The sequence below is a fragment of the Beta vulgaris genome, chromosome 4 (genome assembly GCF_026745355.1).
Source record: "Beta vulgaris subsp. vulgaris cultivar EL10 chromosome 4, EL10.2, whole genome shotgun sequence".
Lineage (NCBI taxonomy): Eukaryota > Viridiplantae > Streptophyta > Magnoliopsida > Caryophyllales > Amaranthaceae > Beta > Beta vulgaris.
Window position 1 is genome coordinate 48,892,511 of NC_079205.1, and position 24,179 is coordinate 48,916,689.

A 24,179-nucleotide genomic window follows, 5' to 3' on the forward strand; every position below is an offset into this window, starting at 1 on the left:
GATATATATATATGCTTTTCTCTTAGCTTGTAAAGATAAGATGAGAAAGAAATACACACATTTTACTTTCTTCTTCAGGCTTCTCTCTGAGAATACTCTCTATTTCCGCATTAATTCAACTTTAGTAAGCTGAATTAACAAATAGTATACAAAACTATCTTCTCTGATTGTTGTATCACAAATACTAAGGCCATGTTTGACATTAGTGTTTGAGGTTGCGGTTAGCGGTTTGACAAGATTAAAACGCTACTTAAAATAGTTATGAGTGTTTGGTAAGGTAGTGGTTGTAGTTGTGGGTAGCAGTTGGAGTAGATTATGAGTAGCGGTTGTGGAACGTTACTACAAGTAACGTTTGAGATTTAGAAGTAGTGGTCAAGCAAATAAACATTATATAATAGCATAAGGTAGAATTATTAACCAATGTTTTTTATTTCTTTATCCTTTTACTGTATTAATTGTTTTATTTTATGGCAATTCAATGTTTATTTTACAATCAATAGTAGAGATGTAATTTAAATATTTATTTTGAAGATAAGATATTTTACAAGTATTTTAGTAAAATGGGTAATAATTTTTCGAGGGTTGAATATTTTCTTAGATTTATACATTTTTTGAGCAGATAAAAAGTCGTATCCTCCTTTTTGTGTAACTCCTTTGAAAAAATAAATTTTGAATTTAACTATTGAACGAACATATGAAATTATTGTAGCTCATTTCATATTAGAATAAATGTCATTTATTGTCTTTTACAATTTCAACTATTTTTACCAAACACTTCTAATTAACAATTAATGTAATCGTTGATCGCTGACAGCTACTAGTAGACAGCTAGCAACTACCCCTAACAGCTATAGCTACTAGTAGACAGATAGCAGCTACCCCTAACAGCTGTAGCTACTACAACCGCTAACAGCTACTAGAACCGTTAGATTTGCCAAACATACCTTAAGAATAAATTTGTTAATCCATTACTAAGAATAAATTCCCAAATAGTATACAAAACCATTATGAAAGATGATTTTGAATATCCAAAAGTTTTCAGATCAGATGTTGGATATCGTGTACTGCCAGCTTCAAATATGCTGATTCATGGTAACCTAATAATCGGGTCATAGTCTTTTTGTAATACTGTAAGGGGTCGTTTGGTTCAAAATAAGGAATGGAAAGGGAATGGAATGGGATGAAAGGATGGAATGGAAATGGAATGTGTTACTTTAGACACTTGTTTGTTTTGATGTAGGAATGGAATTATTGGCCTAATGACTCCCTTACTTTTTGTTTCCTATGGTGTGAGGAGAGTTTCAAGATGGGGGAATCAAAATTGGGCTAGTAAGGGAGTGAAAAAAATGGATAATCCAACCAAACATAAAATAAGGGAGTGTGTTACCTCAATCCGTTTCCAAGCCTAAAATATTTCCAACCAAACGGACCCTAAGTCTGTAACTATAACTCTATAAGTTATCCATATGAAAAGGGTTGTGCAAGGGGAAGCATGAATGTTCATGAGAAATTAATGAGACCAATGTGTTTCTTCTAAAACACCTCTTCATGAATCTAAGAACTCCTTAATGAAGATCTTTACCATAGTACTAATCAAAGAGGTCAATGCAAAATCACAACAAACACAGCTATGCAATAAAACCGAAACAAAGGACAATACCAAATTGGAGTTCATAGCGTTGCCACTGTCTATAGAAACACTAAGAAAACAAAGACTGGCAATTATTAAATCTATCTTTTGATAATTTAATATATTATGATTAATGTCGAAAAATGAGTTAATACGATAGTGAAATACGAGTACAGAGGAAAATTACGTTGTGTAGAACGTCAGCAAATAAATCTTCAAGGCGTCAAACCCAGTCCCAAGACACCTTCATCCAGTATACTAATATCTGTGGGAAATTTTATGTGTGTTTGAAATGAAAAAGTTTAGAATAATCCTTGATCTTCTGAAAGCTCCAGCAGAGATGTCAGAACGAGCTTCTGTTCTCAATGGCCTTCTTAATTCTGCAAGTAAAGTCATCAACTGACATGAAGCCCAGTTCCCCACCAAATCTGGATCTAACAGTGACGGATTGCGCCTCCACCTCTTTAGGACCCACAACTGCCATTAACGGGACTCTCTGCTTCTCTGCGGTTCTGATGAGCTTAGGCAGGCGCTCACCATGACAAACTTCAGCACGTATACCATCTGCCTTGAGCATGTTGGCGACCTCATTACAGTATTCAAGCTGTAGAAACACCCATGATGATGTTTGCTCAAGATGTCAAATTCACCCGCGAAAATAAAATGTGCATATTCTAGTAACATAATATTGCATAAAGATTCATCAATTTTTACCTGTGAGTCAGTCACAGGCAGGAGCCGAGCTTGTACAGGAGATAGCCATAATGGGAAATCCCCAGCATAATGCTCTATAAGAACTCCAAAGAATCTCTCCAAGGATCCAAGTATTGCTCTGTGGATCATGATAGGCCTTTTCTTCTCTGAATTGGAGTCAACATAAGTAATGTCAAATCTTTCTGGCAAATTGAAATCAACCTGCGATAAGCAAGCATAGATTAATCTTAGCTAGCGAATTTAATCACTCGATGTAAATTCCGTACGTACATTTTATTCGATTATTCTTGTCATATCTAACGATAAAACTAATAAATCCCCTTCAGAGAAGGGTCTCGTGATGCTTCTTTGTATTTTATTCAGTTTTTACAATTAAAAAACTAGCACTAATAATATAAACAGATATAGTCATTTCATGCTTGACAAGAAAGAAATCACCAGAATAATTAAGCTCCTCTAACAGCATATGTGCCCCAATAATTTAATTCTTTCAAGAAACTGTCTAGTTGTTTTTACCTGGATTGTTGAGCACTGCCATTTTCTTCCAAGTGCATCTTCAATTTTAAGATCAATTTTCGGGCCATAGAAGGCACCCCCACCTTCATCAATTTCATAGCTCCAGCCTTTATCATCTAAAGCGTCTTTCAGAGCAGATGTAGCCTTTTCCCATATATCATCACCTCCAACAGCTTTTTCTGGCCTTGTAGATAGATTCACCTCATATTGATGAAAACCAAACTGAAGCAGTATTTGCTCTGTAAGATCGAGAACCCCCCTTATTTCATCTTTAATTTGATGCTCTAAACAAAATATGTGCGCATCATCCTACAATAGTGTGAGTACAGTTAGTCCCATACTCAAAGATCGCTAAGTAAATTTCGAATAGCAAAATTTTAAAGTTTCAGAGAGGTCACGTGGTAGGCACAGACATAAGAGAAGAATGGATGGCCAATCTTTCACAAAACTACATCTTTACCAAAAACTTAAAGGGAGGGGAGGGGGGGGGAGCAGCAGCCTGATTTCTACACAAATGTGAAAAACAAAAGGTACGCAGATAATAGGGATTTCAGCACTCATTTTGACTTGAAAATCATAAATATAAACTGAAAGGGATGCCTCGCTTATACTTCAAATAGTGGTACATAAAAAGGTTTGAAGCAACAAATTACTAGTCTCATTGATCGATTCTTCATACATAAGGGAGGAAGCAGTATCCTCGTTCTTGCTTAAGACATTATCTGATTTTCTTAGTTACTATCATTCAAAATTCAAGTGTCATAAAGACTCAACAGAAATTGTCGAGTGATTAATGCAATTTCGAAGCTAAATTTTTTTTCCTCACAACCCAGACACAAGAAGCAAAGAGAGAGAGAGAGAGAGAGAGAGAGAGAGAGAGAAAGGGGGAATACAATCCTCGAATAATAAACAGGTTGATGAATTTTGACAGCTACAAAGTTCAAAAAGATAGACAATGAGCTTCTAATATAGGTCGAAATATGGCTATCAAATTAAGTTCCAAAACAGTGGATCTTGCCAAAAGGGAGTGGAGATTCACAAGCATAAAGGAAGACGCTCATTGAATAATTTGAATAACACAAGAGCTTCTAACACTTGAGCAATCAAGCTGCTAACAAAAGTGATTTTTCTTTTTCCAGAAAAAGATAAATCCAAATAAAGTCACAGTAAGACTTCATACCTGAGTGAAACCTCTTACACGGAAAAGGCCATGCAAGCTTCCAGATAACTCGTATCTATAAACTGTTCCCAGCTCCGCCACTCTAATTGGAAAATCTCGATAAGAGTGCATTTTCCTTTTGTAAATCAAAATGTGGTAAGGGCAGTTCATTGGTCGTAGTTGATAAAGCTCATCCTCGATATTCATTTGGTCATACATATTCTCTTTGTAGAAATCGAGGTGACCACTTATCTTCCATAGATCTCCCTTCGCAACATGGGGAGTGTACAGCATACTGTATCCACGTTCAATGTGCAATTTTTTCCATGTATCTTCAATGATGTGCCTCACAATGGCGCCTTTTGGATGCCAGAAAACCAAGCCTCCTCCAGCATCTTCCTGAATACATCACAAGATGATACTTCAGCACATATTGACAATAATAATGCAATCCTAATTATATGAGGTTGTGCTATGCTGTAATGAACTGGCATAGCTTGGACTGAATTTAAGAAACTAATTTTAGAAATAGGATGAACTTTGACTGATAACCTCTGGAATACAGTGAGATAAAATAACAACTACAAGCTTTTGAGAGGCTTGCACTCTCCCAATTACCAAACTAATCTCGCAACAATATTCAGCATACTTTATCTATCCCTTATATGTCCTAAAATATAGTGCTTCTCCTCTTAAAAACTACCATCTTCTTCTTCAAGCTACTAGAAGGATGATAATAATTCTACTACCCTAAGTACTCCTGTCCATAATATTGATTTATACATACGCATTATATAATTCTATGGTATCATGTAGACTACTACACCCCTTCCTGACGTAAGTGTTCTCATCTTGGTATAGGAGTCCCTAAACTTCAAAAAAAAAGTTATGAATGATTCCACTACACTGTGCAAGTATGCAACCACACTAAATAGCACACGCGCACACTCATATATGTGTGCGTGTGTAGAAATATGGATATGAACAAATGTGTTCATAAGCAGAAGTGCACATACATGGGAATACATATTCACCATTCACGCACACAAGAGAGAGAGAGAGAAAGAGAGCCACGCGAAAGCACACACACAGTCTCATTCTTCAAATTAATGACTGAAATGGTGCAAGGCAACCTTCAAAATTTAGCAGAAAAGATCTCAATACACTTCTAGGAGAAAGAGTGTCGTCTTTACGTCCTCTTTACAAAAAAAAAGTTCGCAAAGTTATAGCTCATAGAGCCTGATTCTTCCCGGTTCTTAAAAAGCAAGAGGGGGTTTCTTTCATTCTGCAATCATAATCTCTTTTCAAAAAGCAATGACAATTATTTTAGTTAATTTCTCCATACCTAAACTTTTCATATAAATTAACCAAAAGCATAGAAGATTCAAACTTCAGCCTACGCTACAGGGTCTAAACTCTAAACTTTATAATTCCTTTCTTCATCTAAACCTGGGGTTCAGAATTTTGATCTTCAGTAGATCTATGGTAATAAGGTCAAAATTTTAAGGTAACCACAACTGGCAACCTCGTCAGTAATTTTCACGCCAATCTATGAGCCTATGTTGACAGTGGCCAACAGCTGCCAGTTGTGGTGCCCCAGAGATCATGATTTGTGATAGAGGATGAAAGGGGTGTTCTAATTTGAATAGTAATTGTATGTAGAAGAAACATATATTTCTGTTGCTACTGAATGTTAGCAGGGTCAATCGTTTTGGAGGTAAATATGCAGCGTCACCAGAGCACACAAAACCATCAAGTTCTTCTAGGTGACAAGGGAGAAGCCAATATTATGACAAAAGAGATTTAAGGATTTTAACGTGATTATATGACAGATGACCATCAAGCAGCTTTCATACACTTATGAGCTTGACTCCGGCTCAACACAAACTCCATTAGCACTTATACAGCACAAAGAACGAAGCTTGAGCTACTTAATCCTATAAAGAACCAAGCTTATCCGTAACACTTGATGCCCCTTATTAGCAATTGGCAGAAAGATATGAAAATGAAATCTTGCTTCCAGCATCAGCATTTAAGAGAAAATCATACTATAAGCTTTCCGAATGGAGCTACAAGTCTACAATCAATAACTAGTAAACAGGATAAATAAAATCTTCCAAACAGACACAATGTGAGGAAAATAAAGGATAATGCTGCTAAGAACTAATATTGTAGGGGGAAGGGTATTTTAGATATTATCTCTTCAGTTTACTTGGGGAATAAGTTGGGTAGTTTGCTAAGGGGAGTAGTATAAATATAGAGGAGTTAGAAGAGAAAAGGATCTTGAAAATTGATGAGTGGAGTGAGGTAAATGGTTATTTGGGAGAGCTTCAACCTCTCGAATGTTGGTTAGGTTGTAATCGGTGTTTATCATCAATACAATCAAATCTTAGTAGTTTTATCTTTCAATATTCATTAGTATTATTCTTAATTCCTCTAAATTTGTTGTTATGCTGAGAAATTAGCTTAGAGTCATCTTGGTTCTTAGCAAATGCATGAACTGAAACATCTCTAGATAATCTTAGAAAAGCAAGAAGCAATAGACTTTGGATACCTGTATGGAAAAGAGGTCAAGATCTTGGCCAAGACGCCTGTGGTCTCGCCGTAGAGCTTCTGCTTTGAAATGCAGGTAAGCTTTCAGCTGCTCTTCATTTTCCCATGCTGTGCCATAAATCCTTTGTAGCATTGGCCTCTTTACATCTCCTCTCCAGTAAGCACCAGCAACAGATTCAAGTTCAATGGCTCTCCTATTAATAGTTCCAGTAGATTCAACATGTGGCCCAGCACAAAGGTCCCACCATTCATCCCCTACAAGTAGATAGAGTGAATACATTACAAGACAACAAAGTAAGAAAATATACCAAGAGCATAAACTACATTGCACAAAACCATTTTAAGCTCGAAAGGCACAGAAGTATTTTATGCAAGACATATCAAACACACAATCATCATAGCTTCATAACTGGATAGCACAGGAATACTTAGCAAATTTTCATATTGACAAAATTTCTCAAACTTCAGCAATTTCATCAAATTGCTCTAAAGAATTCCGCACCATAACCAAAGTTATACAATTATAACAACTCTGATAATAAATTTCATAAGGATAACAGATTCAGCAGATGCAAACCAAGCAGAAGCAGTGACACTCAAAATTGATGATGGCATTTTCCAAGCTTATTAAGTAAAGTTGTCTTCACCGATTCTTAGCTCGATTATCTAGCTATGTCAAATGGAAAATGACGGATTTAAAACCATATGAGTTATGACAGAATGGATAGCCAGAGAGAGTTGTCTAAATTATTTTTCCACATTTTATGCTACCAAGAAGATGAATGAGTCAGACAGAAGAAAGATATTCAGAAAGAGAAAAATCAGTGTACAAAAGAATTATCACAGTGAAGATGCCAAACACCTCCTACTGGAAGCAAAAGGAAGATACCACCTTATAGTGTTCAAAGTTCAACGTTAAACTCATTAGCAAAGGACTAACCAAACAGAAAGAAAACTCAAAGTGCATACAAATAAAACTGCAAAACAAAGAAAGAGACCCTGAAAAGACCCCAAAACAAAATAGGCCCAAAGTGATGCTAGGAAGATAGCCCGATCCCGCAAGAGACCACAATCTTTAACCTTGTTCATCTTTACGCATACTACCCAGAGAAACACCAAAACTACACTACTGTAAAGGATCTTATAATCCTTATCCCTCGTAATACAATCAAAAACCCACCCAGTTTCACTTTCACCTGTGAGGCTTATGCAAAAGAAAGTTAGCTGCTTTAAACTGCCTGACACTTTCCGAACTAACAACCCTTTGTAGAGCAGACAGCAGGGCACAAGTAGAACTGGAAAGATAGAGCAATTCAGTTAGCAGAAATACAGCCTACCATGAGTTTCAAGCTTACACAACACTGCCACCCTGCACCCTTGTAGGGACAATTGGTTTTCTAAAAAAGAACGCACGGAGGTATGTGTCTAGAACTCTAGATGATGTGTTTGTCCCACAAATAATTGACGAAGGAATTACAGAAAAATAAACTACTAGAATCGCACTTCCATGCTGTAACCTCGAGATTTGGAGGAGCTAAACTGTAACATAAATGGAGAAACAGTAGAATAAGAGAAAAGAAGCTAGTAAGACACATATCAGAAAGCTTTCTGCTTTGCCTCAACAGCTATCTAAATCAATGCACTGAATGTCGGTAAATGAAACTGACACGACAGATTAACTTGAAGATGGTCTCCAAGTGTTACAGATTTCTGTAGTGGTCACATCGAAGAGAAGATTAATCTTTTTTTCAATTTTGAGAGGATGTTTGAAGAGAATATTATCCATAGAAAAAGGCCAGACTATTAAAGGGACCAATGCCAGCAACATTCACTGAAGATATCCATGATAGCAAATGCAAATACAGCTGCAAGCATGTCATATTTTTCATACCTAAACCAAAAAATAAATTGAAGTTTCTACTAGCAAAAGATTAACCGCATATAGGAGAAAATGTCACAACTGAAAACAAAAAGAAAAAGCAATCATGAACGCTCGTACTTTTTCACAAAAGCTTACCAATATGATATACTGTAATGGGTTCTTCTTTAATGCTGTCCAAAATCTCCAACTTGTAAGGTTCATTCTGAGCCATTATTCTCTTTTGGGCTTCATCCCGGGAAACTTCTTCTCTCACTAGCGGTAAGTTTCGACCAATAATGCGGTCCTACAGACGATGTAAGAAATAAATTCTGTACCATGAAACCATAAACTAATAAATATTTTACCCAGCTAGAAGTAACTATGGTTAAGAATTTGATAGATAAACAGTTCTTAACTAACCATTTCCTTCTTAATTCTCTTCAGGTCTTTATCAGTTATAGGATCCATATCGAAATCATAATAAAATCCATTATCGATCCATGGCCCAATTGTCACTTTGGCATCCGGGTACAGCTTCTGAACAGCCATGGCCATCACATGTGCACACTGCAAACAAGTATACCAGCATTACTCCCCTTAACCAGTAAAAATTAATTAGCAACACAATGCCAGAGCTGACCAAAAAAAAATAAGCCTTCTAGAAATAACGACTTTATGTAGAATGGACACGGAGGTCAACTAGCCTAGTTAGTGGTAAAGTAAGAGAGTAAGCATGTCAATTTCGTACATATTTGCACATAGTGCAAACAAATTCCATCATAAGAAAGATGAGCAGTCATAATCTCATACAAACAGAGCTACATTCTACTAGTGCACAGCAACTCAGATGGGTCTAGGAAACACCCCAAGATTTGTGTTCTTTTTTACCTAATCATATATCCTCAATTTAAATAGCAAACGAGAACTCAATTTAGAAGTCATGTATTATATTGACCTAGTTTATATAAGGGTGCATTTTCTTCACCAATTTTGCTGAGCTAAACTTATCTTAACTTGTCATAACTTTCGGGAACTTACTGAAACTTATATTAACACCTTACTAGAACTTATCGGAACTCATCTATCCTGAAACTTATTTTTTTAAGGTGAAAAGAACGCACCCTAAGAAAACTTTTAAATCCCAAACTTGAAAACTCCGGTCCTCCAGCCATTGCAAGCTTCCAACAAAAAATTGGTCCAGTGACTACCCAAAATGTAAGTAAGATACCAAAGAATTTTGAATCAACTATCAAGAGGTTATAGGCCTGAGCCGGAGAACCCCCCATCTCAAGTTTGCACCTTCGTTTCACACATGTCATCCTACCAAACACCAAAATATAAGAACCCAAATACACTCATTTTAGCAATAAAAATACAAAAGGCCAAATATACCTATTTCATGTTTCCATGTATACTTCACGAAATTCATCCAACTGGGTACCACAAACTCAATACAATCAAACTTCCGTCCACTCTTCACAATTAATCAATGGTACAATTCAGATAACAAGAACATTAAGTACCCATTCAAGTTTCAACCTTTTTCAAACTTCATACCAAATTGGATACCCAAATCTTAATTCACCCATCTACTTCCCCTGTTTCAGCAATCAAAAACAGAAAACCAAAAATACCCATTCATATTCCATCTTTTTTTCATCAATTAAGTTTCAAAAGAAGAAATTACAACCCAAAAAATAAAATACAAAACTAAACCACTAAACAAAGCAATGAAAACTTACCGTATGACGAACCCTCAAAAGCTTTTCAGAAGATTCATTAGTGGGAAGCTTAACTCTAACCTCAGAAAAACTTCCCTCCTCCAAACTTTTCTCATCTTCATCTACTAAAGTTTCTATAGATTCAGGAGAAGTAATAGCAGAAGTGCAGAACCCATTATTACGCCTACTTTGTAAAGAAAAAGAGGTGATTTTTGTGGGAGAAATTTTGGTGGAAAATGAGAAGCCATTTTTGAGAGAAGAAGTAAGAGAAGGAGAGGTAGAGAGCTTAGTTAGGAGGCGAAGAGAGGTGGAGAACAGAGAGAAAGTTATGGGTGTGGTGGTCGCCATCCTATGGATGACCAACATGGTGGTGCCTCTCAGATTTTATCGAAATCTTTTACCAGAAAAACTTGTGATTTTTGACGTCGCTGTCTTTGATAATCAGTTTTGTGAAGGGCAGAGATACCAAAAATTAGTACATACACATGTGATTAGGATGATAATCATAGTTACAATTGAATAATTTTTTTTTTTTTTTTTGCATCAAAAAACAATGAATAATTTTTTTCAATTGAAGGTGATGCTAAGACCACTAAGCTATCATTTGCGACTCATACACATTGTTATGGCTAAAATTTCAGGTTGATATTGACGCAAAGACGTTGACGCTTGGACTAAGTCAAAGATGGAACTGTTGCCCGAGAAACAAGGAATAAATAGTCGTTGTAATTCGTGATGTTGCTAGGAAGAGCTGAAGTCAAGAGTAAGTATCGTCAAAGTAGGAAGTTGGTTGAGATCATTCGAGAATTATGCGAAGTTGTCTTCGAGATCTTTGGAGACATGTTGCACCTAATTTTGAGGAGGCTAAGAGGGTATTTAAGTGGCAAGAGAGAGTAAAAAAGATATACACATTACAACAATCATCTTGAGATTTCCTTCTATTTCATATTTATAGTACTTTACATACTTCATACGAAAATAAGCAATCTTTGTATTTAGATATAATTACTTAGGTTGTACCGATTGTCTTTCACTATGAATGACAATTGCATATAGTGGATTGGTGGACTCATCTCCACCCGCGGTTTTTACCCACCTTCATTGGGTTTTCCGCGCCAACACTCATCTGTGTCGCTCCCTTGATTTTCCTTTTCCACATTTCATTATTATTTACTGCATAAATATGGTTGTCGAGTTCCCATATCGAATTACGTCGCCTAGGCGAAATTATGCATAAACACGCATGATGAGCATGAAGGATAAGATTATGACCAACAAAGACCAATACTAATGAGCATGTACCAACAGAGATGTATATATGTTCATTTAGCTTGTTATTCATGTATATATGTTCATTTGGCTTGTTATTTATGTACATATGCGCACGATACTCTATGTACTAGCATGTGCACTATCTAAGCTTTGCAGAGATACAATTATAAAAACTATTAGACTTCTCAGTTCTCACCTGGCTGTGTAGTGAGCTATTATTCAAACAAAATGATGCAAAATATGTATTTTTACATATAGTGCCCTTAAATTTTACGTTGTATTCTGACTTTTTTGAACTTTTTACATTATATTACTAAATTTTCTAAATATTACACAAAAAATCTTACAAAAAATAGATCTTTTAAGGGTATTTGTGTGAAGTTCATAAAGTTTTGGAGTATAACATGAAAAAAAATTAAAAAGGTCGTATACAATATAAAATTCCGTAAAATCTTTTAAAAAAAATTTACCTCGTCACAACCATTGTGCCATGGGGTAATACCACCGTCTCACAACTACAAAAAATTAGGAGAGGTTTTGGGGATTTATGAAAAACTACAATAACTTTTAAATATTATTGATTGGTTGAGAAATATTTGATTGTACCACATATGATTTACAACGTTTGTATCTGATGTTTTGCTTCTATTGTTCAACTTTAATACTTTAGTATTGGTGTTTTTTTTTTCCAAATTGTGACTATAAAAAGGCTCCCATGGTCCCCTAATAAACTTTAATTCTTTTTTTGGAATAGAGGTTGAGGAGAGTAAATATACAAAGAGCAACCCGTCTTGCGTACGGTCGACCACACCTGTAATACAGGTGTGGTCGTTTGCACGTGCATATCAGTCTGTAAGATCATTTTCAAAATGTCATATTTCACTCGTTTCTCATCAAAATTAAGCTTTTGACTAGGTGTTGGAAAGCTATCAAGCCAAAATTTCATCTCCAACTCGAGTCTTCACAAAATACTGAGTGTGCTGTGAGATTTGACCTTTTAAGTTGATCCTTGTGCACAAATCCTTATTATGAACAAATGGAGCTATGTGTATGAATAACAATAGAAGGATGTTCGTCTTACAAATTTTTTTTTACTTTTTATAACAAAAGGGAAAACTGATCAGTTTACTCTTATGAATAAATGAGGTTACTTGTACAAAGAAATAGGGTTACTTTTGTGAACAATAGGAGTTACTCGTATGATTAAACTGGATCGTCGTATGACTAAATGAGGTTCTCTTATGGACACATGAGGTTAATTATTCGTATGGATATATGGGGTTATTTTTGTTATCGTTTGAACATATAGGGTTACAAACCAGTTTACTCTTATGAACGAGAAACTAATCAGTTTACTCGTATGAATGAATGTGATTACTCGTTTGAATAAATACGATTACTTTTGTGAATAATTGAGGTTATCGTATGATTAAACGAGGTTACTTGTTTATATAAATGAGATTAATATGGTATGGATAAATGGGGTTACTATAAGATTAAATGAGGTTACTCATAAATTAAATGGCATTACTTGTATGACTAAACTAGAAAATGAGAAAATATAATTTACTCTTTTGAGGAATAAGGTTACTCTTATGAATGAATGAGGTTACTTTTATGAATAAATTATGTCATTCGTATGAATAAATTATGCTAATTTTATGAACAATCGAGGTTACTCGTTTAATTAAATAGGATCGTTGTATGATTAACGGGGTTACTCTTATGAACGACTGAGGTTACTCGTATATAGAAATGGAGTTACTTTTGAGAACGGTTAGGGTTACCTGTATAATTAAACAGTGTCGTTGTATAATTATATGAGGTTACTCTTGTAAACGAATGAGATTACTTGTTTGAATAAATATGGTTACTTTTGTAAACAATTGGGGGTACTTGTATGATTAAATGAGGCTACCGATATGAATAAATGAGGTTATTTTTATTAAATAAAATTACTCAGAATATTAAACTAGGCTACTGATGTTATGGTTTTATATAGAGTTTTCTCCCCTAATTATATGCTAAAAGTTGTGATTATGGTGCTCTTAGGAGCCATTTGGTACTATCTCTCTCCATCTAGTTGTGGTTTGCTATTTTGTATTGAATTGTAGGTTTTGGAGCTATTACCTACATTACATGATTGCACAGTGGATTGGAGGGGTTAGATGCCGAGTTTCTAGATCCCGAGGATGATTTCCGGGAATTTGAGCAAAGGAAGAACAAGAAACGAAGCATAAGCTGACCGGCCCGACAGGATCGGGCGGCCCGGCCCGATCGGGCGTAAATACGGATTTATATCTTTGCTGCGGGCCCGATCGGGCGTCTTATGCCCTGTCGTAATTCGGTCTTCGGCCCGATCGGGCGACTTGGCCCGACGTCGGGCGCTCTTCCAGATGCTTCTGCCTATCTTGTCCTCAGACCGCCCGACGGCATCGGGCGGGTCAGCCCGATCTCATCGGGCGACTGACAGTTTTTGCATTTTCTACTCTTTGGAGCCCGATCCCGTCGGGCGACTTTGGCCCGATCGGGCGGCTGGCGAGACGCGAGATTTTTAATGGTTGCAGGCCCTTTTCGAGATTTTCTTCTATTGTTTTAGGGCTTGTATAAATAGAAAAATCAGAATTATTAACTCCTATCTAGTTTTATTATTAGTTTTCTCCATAGAGTGTTTCAAGAACCTGATTTATTGCTTGTGATTTCAATTCAAGATCAAACCTTTTGCTTATTCATAGTTCAATTAATCGTAATCTTCTTCTTTACTTCTTTGTTATTTCTTCCATTGTTAACTATATTGTTTTTAGTTATTTGCCTGTTTCAAAGTATGAGTTTTTATATGATTCTTGTTATTGATTTATGATTATGAGTGAGTAGTTCTATATCTAGAATTGTGGAGATCTATGTATGCAATAAGTTGATAGATTAGTTTGATTATCGGTATTTCAATTGTTTCCTTTGATTGATTCTTCATGCTAGGATTATAAGTTAGGCCTGATTTATATTTCTACTGTTGCAATACTGAATCTACTTCGAGAGGAGAGATACCGTATAGGCTTTCAATTATTAGGCAAAGTGATCCTTGACTATGCGAGAGCGGCTGGGTGATCTTTGAGGGAGGTAATGTTCGAGAGAAATTGCATGTGCCCTAGACAGTTGACTTACTAGGTGGTTATTTTTCCTGATTTCCCGAATTGTATGCATAGTGATCATGATTCTAGTATTATTGATATATTTACACTTCATTTAATTCTGTTACTGTTTAGCTTAGTAACACAACATTCATCTGATTTTGTTAGTATAATATTAGAGTTCAGATACAATAGTATAACTTCTCCCTGTGGATTCGATCCTGACTTCCCTGACTACTAGTTAGTGGACCTTAGGTTATTTTTGATTAGGTGATACGACTTTAGCCTGTCAAATTTTGGCGCCGTTGCCGGGGAGACGGTTTATTTTATTTTGTCTGAATTATAGTATTAAACTAACCTCTACTCTGAAGAACACATGTTCTTTGGAGCATCTCACGTTTGTTTTAGTGTTTTTGGTGTATGAGCAGGAAATTGAAATCTCCAAATCTCATCCCGTTCGATCCAGAGATTGAAAAGACCGCTCGTAGACTCAGAAAGAAAACTAACAAGCTAAGCTGTCTGCAGGGACACCCTCCCAAAAGACACCATCTCCACCATCTTCCCCACAAGAAACCCCACCTCACCTATTACTGTCAACATGGGTGAGAATGTTACTCGAACCTTCAGAGACTATGCGCAACCATCTCCTGATAACGTGCCTACTGGGGTACGGATGCCCACTATTGCTGCTACAAATTTTGAGATCAAGTCTCATGTTTTGAATATGGTTCAGAACAATCAGTTCGCTGGGTTACCATCTGAAGACCCAAATCAGCATCTGCAGAGATTTTTACAGTGTTGTGCTACTCAGAAGCAAGCTGGTGTTACTCCTGATGAGATGAAAGTCCTTCTATTTGGTTTCTCTCTGCGCGATAAAGCTTTGTTCTGGTATAAAAGCTGCCTTCCACCATCACCACCTGGCCAGAACTTTCCAAGATTTTCCTCATCAAGTGGTACCCTTACCAGAAAACTGCAGATATGAGACATGCCATAGTTACTTTCACCCAAGATCCTGGTGAATCTCTATATGAAGCTTGGGAGCGGTTCAAGGATCTGCAGCGTCTATGTCCTCATCATGGGTTGGACCAGTGGTACTTGTGTCAGATTTTCTACACTAGAGTTGATGCAGATACACGACGGGTAATTGATGGAGCATCTGGTGGTTCTTCATGGATAAAGCAATTGAGGAAGGGTATGAACTTTTGGAGAAGCTAGCATCTAATCAAGCCTCTACCATTCGTTCCTCTTTGAAAAAGGGTGGTAAACATGATGTTGAAGCCATTTCTCTACTGTCTGGGCAACTAGCTACTCTAACTCAGAAAATTGACTCCCTGAAGTTAGGTAATGATTCCTCCCATATGAGTGTTAATGCGATGGCTAGTGCTTCTAACTATAATGTGCATGTATGTGATGCTTGTGGAATATCTGGGCACAACTCTCAAGAGTGTCCTGCGCTGGGAAATAACTGTGAGGCCGTCAATGCTTTCCAATCACAACCTAGGAACCAATTCAACCCTATTCAACACCTACAATCCTGGGTTAAGACAATCCCAATCTCATATAGGAGTACTAATGTGTTGAACCCTCAACCTCAACAACCATATCCACCTCAACAACAGGGTCAACAATACCAACTTCACAACAAGCTCCACCTGGTTTTCAGAGAAATCAAGCACCTCCACAGCCTGCTCCTCCTGCGACCAGCCATGACAGAGTTGAAGAATATGATGTTCCAGATGCAGAAGGGGTTCAATGCTTTTCAAGCTGACACAAAAGCTCAACTGGAAAATTTGGGCACGCATAACAAGATGTTGGAGACTCAACTAGCTCAGTTGGCTAGTTCTTCTGCTAGTAGGCCACCTGGGGCCTTACCTTCACAATCAATGCAACCAAGGGACACTGCCAAGCCATCACTCTTAGGAGTGGACACATTATGATGGTCCCCAATGCCTAAGGATGGTCCGGTTGAGCCAGAAAAAAATGCAGACATAACTGAAACTTCGTCAGCTCCTGAGGCTACCACCAACACATCTGCAGAGAAGCAGACAGTACCTGAAACAGTCCTCCACCACTCCTGCGATCAAGGTTCCATTTCCCACTCGTCTATCAAAGAATAAGCTGGATCACCAACTTGGTAAGTTTATGGAGGTAGTGAAAAATCTTCAGGTAACTGTTCCATTTACTGAACTCATTACTCAAGTACCTGCATATGCTAAATTTTTGAAGGAAATTTTGACTAGGAAAAGAGCCTTTAATGCAGTAGAAACTGTTGCCTTTACTGAAGAATGTAGTGCTCTTTTGCAAAATCAATCCCCCCCTAAATTGAAAGATCCGGGGAGTTTCTCCATCCCTTGTAATATTGGCACCATATTTATTGACAAAGCCTTATGTGATCTAGGTGCTAGTGTTAGTGTCATGCCCTTGACTGTTTGTAAAAAGCTTGACATGGGAGATTTAAAATGTACCAACATTACTCTTCAAATGGCTGACCGTTCTGTTAAATACCCCCTAGGTATCTTAGAGGACGTTCCTGTGAGGGTAGGTAAATTTTACATTCCTGTGGATTTTGTTGTGCTTGACATGGAAGAGGATACTCAAATCCCAATCATTTTAGGGAGACCATTCCTTCATACTGCTGGAGCTGTCATAGATGTAAAAATGGGAAATTAACTTTGACTGTGGGGGATGATAAGGTAACTTTTAGTTTGACCAATGCTTTGAAAAGTCCCATGCTAGAGGAAGCCTGTTACAGAATAGATGTCATTGATGTGCTGGTTAATGATGACATGCCTCAATCCCTTATGCGGGATCCACTGGAGGCTTTGCTTTGTTTTACTCTTCCACAGGTGATGATATTATCCGGACTACTGAAGTGGATGCTTGGGAAGCAGCTTTTACCTGTGTCGAGCTTGATGGTACTACCACTCATGAGGATGAACGGTTAGTATGTGCTACTCCACCGGTAGAGGTAAAGAAACCTGAACTGAAACCCCTTCCCCCTTCTCTGCGTATGCTTTTCTGGATGATTCTGAAAATTGCCCTGTGATTGTTAGTGCTGCATTAAATGATGGTCAAATGTCTCAACTTTTGTTCTTTTGCGACAACATAAAAAGGCCATTGGATATAAATTGATGATTTGAAAGGCATAAGCCCTGACTTTTGCATGCATAAAATTCATCTTGAGGATGATCATCGTCCTAGTATACAAGGTCAGCGTCGTTTGAACCCGAAATGCAGGAAGTTGTAAAAAAGAGGTTATGAAATTGCTTGATGCTGGGATTATCTATCCTATTTCTGATTCTAAGTGGGTGAGTCCAGTTCAAGTGGTTCCTAAAAAGGGCGGTACTACTGTAGTTAAAAATGAGAAAAATGAATTAATTGCTACAAGAGTAGTTACTGGGTGGCGTATGTGCATTGACTATAGGAAATTAAATGTTGCCACCAAGAAAGACCATTTTCCCCTTCCCTTCATTGATCAGATGTTGGAACGTCTAGCTTGTCATTCTCATTTTTGTTATCTAGATGGCTATTCTGGTTTCTTCCAAATCCCTATCCACCCAGATGACCAGGAGAAGACCACCTTTACATGTCCTATGGTACCTTTGCATATAGAAGGATGCCCTTTGGCCTATGTAATGCCCCTGCTACTTTCCAACGTTGTATGATGGCCATATTTTTGAATTTATTGAGTCCATCATGGAAGTATTTATGGATGACTTTAGTGTGTATGGCATTGATTTTGATGCATGTTTGCTGAATTTGACTAAAGTACTGAAAAGATGTGAGGATGTCCACCTTGTTTTGAACTGGGAGAAGTGCCACTTCATGGTTACTGAAGGAGTGGTACTTGGTCATATTATTTCTGAACGAGGCATCCAGGTGGACAAAGCAAAAATTCAAGTGATTGAGCAATTACCCCCTCCTGTGAATGTTAAGGGTGTTAGAGGTTTTCTTGGTCATGCGGGATTTTATCGCCGCTTTATCAAGGACTTCTCTAAAATTGCTAAACCACTTACTCAGTTGCTCCTCAAGGATGCCCCGTTCCTGTTTACTGATGAGTGTCTAGTGTCTTTTAACAGGATCAAGCAAGCTTGATTACTGCTCCTATCATCGATCTCCAGATTGGACCCTCCCATTTGAGATTATGTGTGATGCCAGTGATTATGCTGTGGGAGCTGTCCTTGGTCAGAGAAAAGACAACATCCTCCATGCCATCTACTATGCTAGCAAGACACTCGATGAAGCTCAAGTCAATTATGCCACTACAGAGAAAGAGCTGCTAGCTGTGGTCTATGCCTTGGACAAGTTCAGGACCTATCTGCTTGGGTCTAAAGTCATTGTCTACACTGATCATGCTGCATTGAAGTACCTCCTCGCCAAAAAGGAGGCCAAGCCTCGACTCATTCGGTGGATTTTCTGCTCCAAGAATTCGACTTGGAGATCAGAGATAAAAAGGGTGCGAAAATGTAGTGTTGACCATTTGTCCCGCTTGCAGTATGAAGATATGGAAGAAGGTCTTCCCATTGACGACTCCTTTCCTGATGATAAGCTCCTGGCAGTCACTTCTGTTACCCCGTGGTATGCGGACTTCGCCAACTTTTGTGTGAGTGGACAAACCCCTCCAGAGCTGAGCTACCGAGAGAAAGAAATTTCTCCATGATGCCAAACAATTCTTTTGGGATGATCCTTTGCTTTACAAGCTCTGTGCTGACACATTACAGGCGATGTATCCCAGAGTGGGAGTGCATGACATTCTGAAGCACTCTCACTCCCTTCCATGTGGAGGCCATGCTGGGCCTCCAAAACATAGCAAAGGTACTTCAATCTGGTTTTTATTGGCCAACACTTTTTCATGATGCTAGTATTTTGTTAAGTCTTGTGATGCATGCCAACGAACAGGAAATATTTCCCGTAGACATGAGATGCCCCAAACCCCATCCTAGAAGTTGAACTATTTGATGTGTGGGGTATTGATTTTATGGGTCCTTTTCCCTCTTCCTCAGGCAATAACTTTATACTTGTTGCTGTTGACTATGTCTCTAAGTGGGTAGAAGCTATTGCATCACCACCAATGATCTAAGGTTGTCATGAAAATGTTCAAAAAGATTATCTTTCCACGGTTTGGGGTACCAAGAGTTGTCATTAGTGATGGGGGATCCCACTTTCACAAAAGAACCTTTGAAGCCCTACTCAAGAAATATGGTGTCTACCATAGGACTGGCCTAGCATACCACCCTCAGACAAGTGGGCAAGTAGAAGTGTCTAACCGGGAAATAAAGTCTATTTTGGAGAAAGTGGTAGCTAAATCGAGAAAAGATTGGAGTGATAAGTTAGATGACACCTTATGGGCTTATAGAACTGCTTTTAAGACCCCTATTGGTACCACCCCTTATCGCTAGTCTATGGAAAAGCATGCCACCTACCTGTCGAACTAGAGTATAAGGCTTTTTGGGCGGTTAAAGAGTTGAACCTTGATGCAAATTAGCAGGAGAAAAGCGTTTATTGCAGATCAATGAGCTTGATGAACTTAGATTAAATGCTTATGATAGTTCGCGTTCTACAAAGAGCGCACTAAGAGATGGCATGATAAGAAAATTCTGAGTAGGGAGTTCAATATTGGTGACAAGGTTTTATTGTACAACTCTAGACTAAAGCTTTTTTGGTAAGCTAAATCTAGGTGGTCTGGTCCTTTTTCTGTCACTAACACTAACAAGTTTGGTTCTATTGAGGTGATGAATGCAACAGGTGAGAAATTCAAAGTTAATGGACAACGTCTGAAGTTGTACTATACCGGAATCCCTGTTGGATCTGTGGAGGAGTTATACCTTCAACCCCCTCCCCTTCTGTTTGAGGGATGAAGCATTATGGTCGTGCGGGACCTTTATAAACCAGCGCTAATCGGGAGGCAACCCGATTTTCTTCTTTTTTTTTCGTAGTTTTTTTTTTTTTTAGATGTTTATTCTTTTTTTACTTTGTTCATTTTTGTAGTTTGGTGAGAGAGTGAGAGGGTACTGATATCCCTCTTCAGGTTACATGTGTGCAGGAGTGCTTACCAAAAGAAAAAAAAAAAAACGAGACAGTGCTTACTGGGATGCCCGAAGCCATCGGGCGAGGCTGCCCGATCGGGCGCGCAACAAAAATACGAAAATCAAAAGAAAATGCGTCGCCCGATGCGATCGGGCTTGGGAGCCCGATCGGGCGGAAGTCCGTCAACTATTTTGCGACAAATAGAAGAGCCCATATCGGGGACACGCCCGATCGGGCCCGCAACCGAAATTGGAAAGCAGGAAAAATGCCCGATCGGGCGTGGACACCCGATCGGCCCGCAACCAAATCTTTGGAAAAGGCAGACGCCCGATGCGTCGGGCGAGTCGCCCGATCGGGCCGCAACCGAATGGAAAATTACAAAAAAAAAAAAGAACGCCCGATGGCGTCGGCGAGCTCGCCCGATCGGGCTCGGGTCCGGCTGGCGATATTTAAAGGGGATTTTCCCCTTCTTTTCACTCACTTCCTCTCACATTTTCTCTCTCTTCCAAACCCTAACCCCCAAATTCTCCCATCTTCTTCTCCAAACCCCCTTTCCACCATTGAAGACCCTCCTTCAAATCTTCAAATTCTTACCAATTTTCTCTCTATCACTTTCTACTCATCTCTCACCTATTTTCTTCATTTTCTCCCACTCTATCTCTCCCTTCATCTTTTCTCATTTTTTCTCACCATTAAAGTGAGGATTTGAGTGCTTCAAGTTTTCCCCATCTTTTCCCCATTAGAGATGAGTTGAAGGGTTGATATTTTTGCACATCTTAGCATAATGTTCACAAGGCGACGAAGATCTACACGGGTCCACACCACCACCACCACCACCACCGGAAATTCCCAGAGATGAGACTTTCCCGGAGTCATCTTCTCCACGGAAGAACAGAGGGAACGATTTCAGCGCCTCAAGGGGCGCGAGGTAAGTCCTACCACATTCCTTGATATTGAATTCTTGGATAAATTGGGCATTCATAATGAATTTAAGGAATTCATGAAAATCATTGGTATGGAACCCTTTATACTGTTCATGTCAATACCTATCCCGTGCTTGTGTATGAATTTATAGTAGCTTGAATGTGACTCACCCTCGTTCCGGACCAATCTCACATGTTTCCTATAGGCTTTAAATAGGGACTTCACCCTCACCCTGCCGGATTTGCTCGCATACTCCGTGTCCTCAACCGGGGGGAGATTGGGCATCCACCTGACTATCATCACAGGGATGTACTATGCTATAACGGGGGATGAAACAGATTTTACCTTGCAACACTGTCATGCTAGGTATATACACCAACCCATCTTCAAAATTTGGGTTCGTTTCATGTCTAAGACCTTGTTTGGGAGGGTTGAGGGCAGCTCATTCGCGGGATGAGCTTTATCTCATAGGCAGCTACATGTATCGGGGCACTCCCCGCCGTTTCCACTACAACATCCCTCACCATGTTGCGCTCCAAATGGAGCGTATTGCCACCACATACCCTAAGAGGCGCCGACGGGACGTTCTCCTCTCGGCCCATCGTGAACGGGGGGCTAGTCACTCTTTTTGCTAGGGCCATTCCAGACTTTGACGAGACCGTATCAGCCAGCCTTAGGCCCTACCCTCTTGGACTATGCCTATCTCACTCGCCTGCATTGGTTAGAACGGGGTGGGGACACATACAAGTGGCAAATTAACGGAATGCGTTCCATTGACCTGCCCAACCCTTTGGCCAAAATCAAACCTGGCCAACCTCACTATCACCTTCCCATTGCAGGTTCTGACTTTCCCACTCCCCGCCCCGAGATCCCTGAGCGTACTATTATCGTCGTCCCCATGTTGAGGATATTCCCTCATCTTCTGATGCTCCCCCTCCCCCATATTCTACTGCTCCTCCTTCCTTTGATTTTCAGGAAATGATGACCCTGCTTCATCGCATGGATACTGGCATTACAGCCAATACAGCGGCTATCCAGGGCAGCCAGCAGGTTGATGCCAATGGTGTTCTTCTACAGAATCTTAGTCAGCGGGTCGATACACTAGCCAACGATCAACACCTGGCTTTGTACTCGATGTATGACGAGAACTGCCGCTTGCATCGCATTGCTGAGCATGATGCACATCCTTCGTGGTATACTGGAACCCGAGCTACAGTCAGCCCGGCAATGAGGTGGATGGAGATGATGCTAGTGAGGACGTGCACATGGATGACTGATATCCATGTCTCCCTTCCTCTTGTTGCAATGAGGTCATTGCCTCGTTCAGCTTGGGGGAGGATTTCTGTAAGTACCCTCTCACTATTATTGCTTTTTAGGTAGGTTAGTGTTGTGTTCTTAGGTTAGTTAAGCTAGTTAATTAGTTAACTTTTTCTTTTCATAAAAAAAACAACAAAAAAATGAAATATTGCTGGAAAAAAAAATACCAAAAATACGAGTTGAACATAGTCTAATTGCTTCCCTGTGCCCCAAACTTTGCCTTTAAAAATGATTTAACTCATTATACTGGATAATCGGGCATTCGTGATTGGGATGTTGTGATGTGATCTTTGATTGCCTTGGTCTTGAGTAGATTTTGATGATAAAACACCTACTTTAACTGCATGCTTGGACTGGTTACATTGTAAGGATTCATTCGAGCCTTCGGATGCATATTTATGTCCGAATTATCCTTGTGTGTTAGTTCCTCATATCATTCTTATCTTGACTTTGGCATTGTACTCGTTGATTTCTGATGACTTTGAACATTGTGCTGTGATAGAGGCGTTCAATTGTTTTGATTTTTGGCCTCAGAATTTTCTACAAAAGAATCATTTCCCTCCTAGCCCCGCTGAGCCTAATGAGTTTTTTGGATCTATATCAAGCCACATTACATGCCTTGAGCCTTTTCAATGTTTATTGTCCCAAGCCTAGCTTGGGGGAGCATTTGTTAGGATAGAACTAGTGTGGTTGATTTTCGGGTTGATTGGAAATAATATGTTTATGATGACATGAGGTGAAGTGAATAAGAGAAAAGAAAACAAAAAAGAAAAAAAAAAATAGAAAATAACACATGAAAAGAATCAAGAAGTCACGAGTCATGAAAAAAGAGTAAAAACAGAACAATACATTTTGCTGAAAACTATCAAAGAGACAATTGTTGGTTGGTTCGAAAAATCTAAAGTTGGTCATTATTTTGGGTATGTGATTGAGACCATGGAAGCTGTTTTACCACACCTAGTTCTACTAGTGTTGATTGCTCCCCTTTTCTGGGCTTTTCCACCACATTCCCCAAATAATTCCCATACCTTTACCCGAGCCCCATTACAACCCTCAGAAAGACCTTTTGAGCACTTGTTTGAATGTTTATTGGAATGATACAGAGTCAATGTGCCAAAGTCGAAGTTTAAGTTTGTTATTCGAGTCGACTTGAGTAGGATGAGCGATATTTTACCTTTTCTAAACACATGAGAGTGTGAGAGGGAAGGGATATTATGGTTGGGTTGGTGAGCGTTCGGGCACACTTTATGCTCGCCACAAAAATTGAGAGGAGTGACATCCTGGTGAGCCCTTTTCAAGATGTGCAAGTTATGTATGGTTGCTATTTCGGACAATCTGCTTAAGTGATTGGTAGTCA

General features: G+C 38.8%; 1 protein-coding gene and 1 non-coding gene across 3 annotated transcripts; both read right to left on the reverse strand.

Moving 5' to 3' along the window:
• Positions 1 to 1,613: 1,613 nt before the first annotated feature.
• On the reverse strand, positions 1,614 to 10,592 carry LOC104890976 (threonine--tRNA ligase, chloroplastic/mitochondrial 2). Of its 2 annotated transcripts, XM_010676603.3 has the most exons (8): positions 10,176 to 10,592; positions 8,854 to 9,000; positions 8,590 to 8,737; positions 6,574 to 6,827; positions 4,041 to 4,418; positions 2,861 to 3,169; positions 2,345 to 2,545; positions 1,614 to 2,234 (listed from the first exon to the last, which is right to left on the reverse strand). In XM_010676603.3, the coding sequence occupies exons 1-8, from the start codon at positions 10,518 to 10,520 to the stop codon at positions 1,974 to 1,976; spliced, it is 2,043 nt and encodes a 680-aa protein (XP_010674905.2). In that variant the 5' UTR covers positions 10,521 to 10,592; the 3' UTR covers positions 1,614 to 1,973. The 2 variants fall into 2 exon arrangements, with proteins under 2 accessions (XP_010674905.2, XP_019104568.2); XM_019249023.3 differs by lacking the exon at positions 10,176 to 10,592 and having other exon boundaries at positions 8,590 to 8,762; positions 8,854 to 8,994.
• Positions 10,593 to 15,529: 4,937 nt separating this feature from the next.
• LOC125497137 (small nucleolar RNA R71) lies at positions 15,530 to 15,636 on the reverse strand. Its single transcript, XR_007273780.2, has one exon. It is a non-coding gene; the product is annotated as a small nucleolar RNA R71 (small nucleolar RNA).
• Between the last annotated feature and the right edge of the window lie 8,543 nt (positions 15,637 to 24,179).

Bases quoted from the DNA above. Each gene is read 5' to 3' on its own strand.
- LOC104890976 (XM_010676603.3), bottom strand. From the start codon at position 10,520: ATGTTGGTCATCCATAGGATGGCGACCACCACACCCATAACTTTCTCT. The intron at 8,738-8,853 runs GTTAGTTAAGAA...CATCGTCTGTAG, and splicing joins AGAGAATTAAGAAGGAAATG to GACCGCATTATTGGTCGAAA. The intron at 2,546-2,860 runs GTAAAAACAACT...TGCTTATCGCAG, and splicing joins GGCAGTGCTCAACAATCCAG to GTTGATTTCAATTTGCCAGA.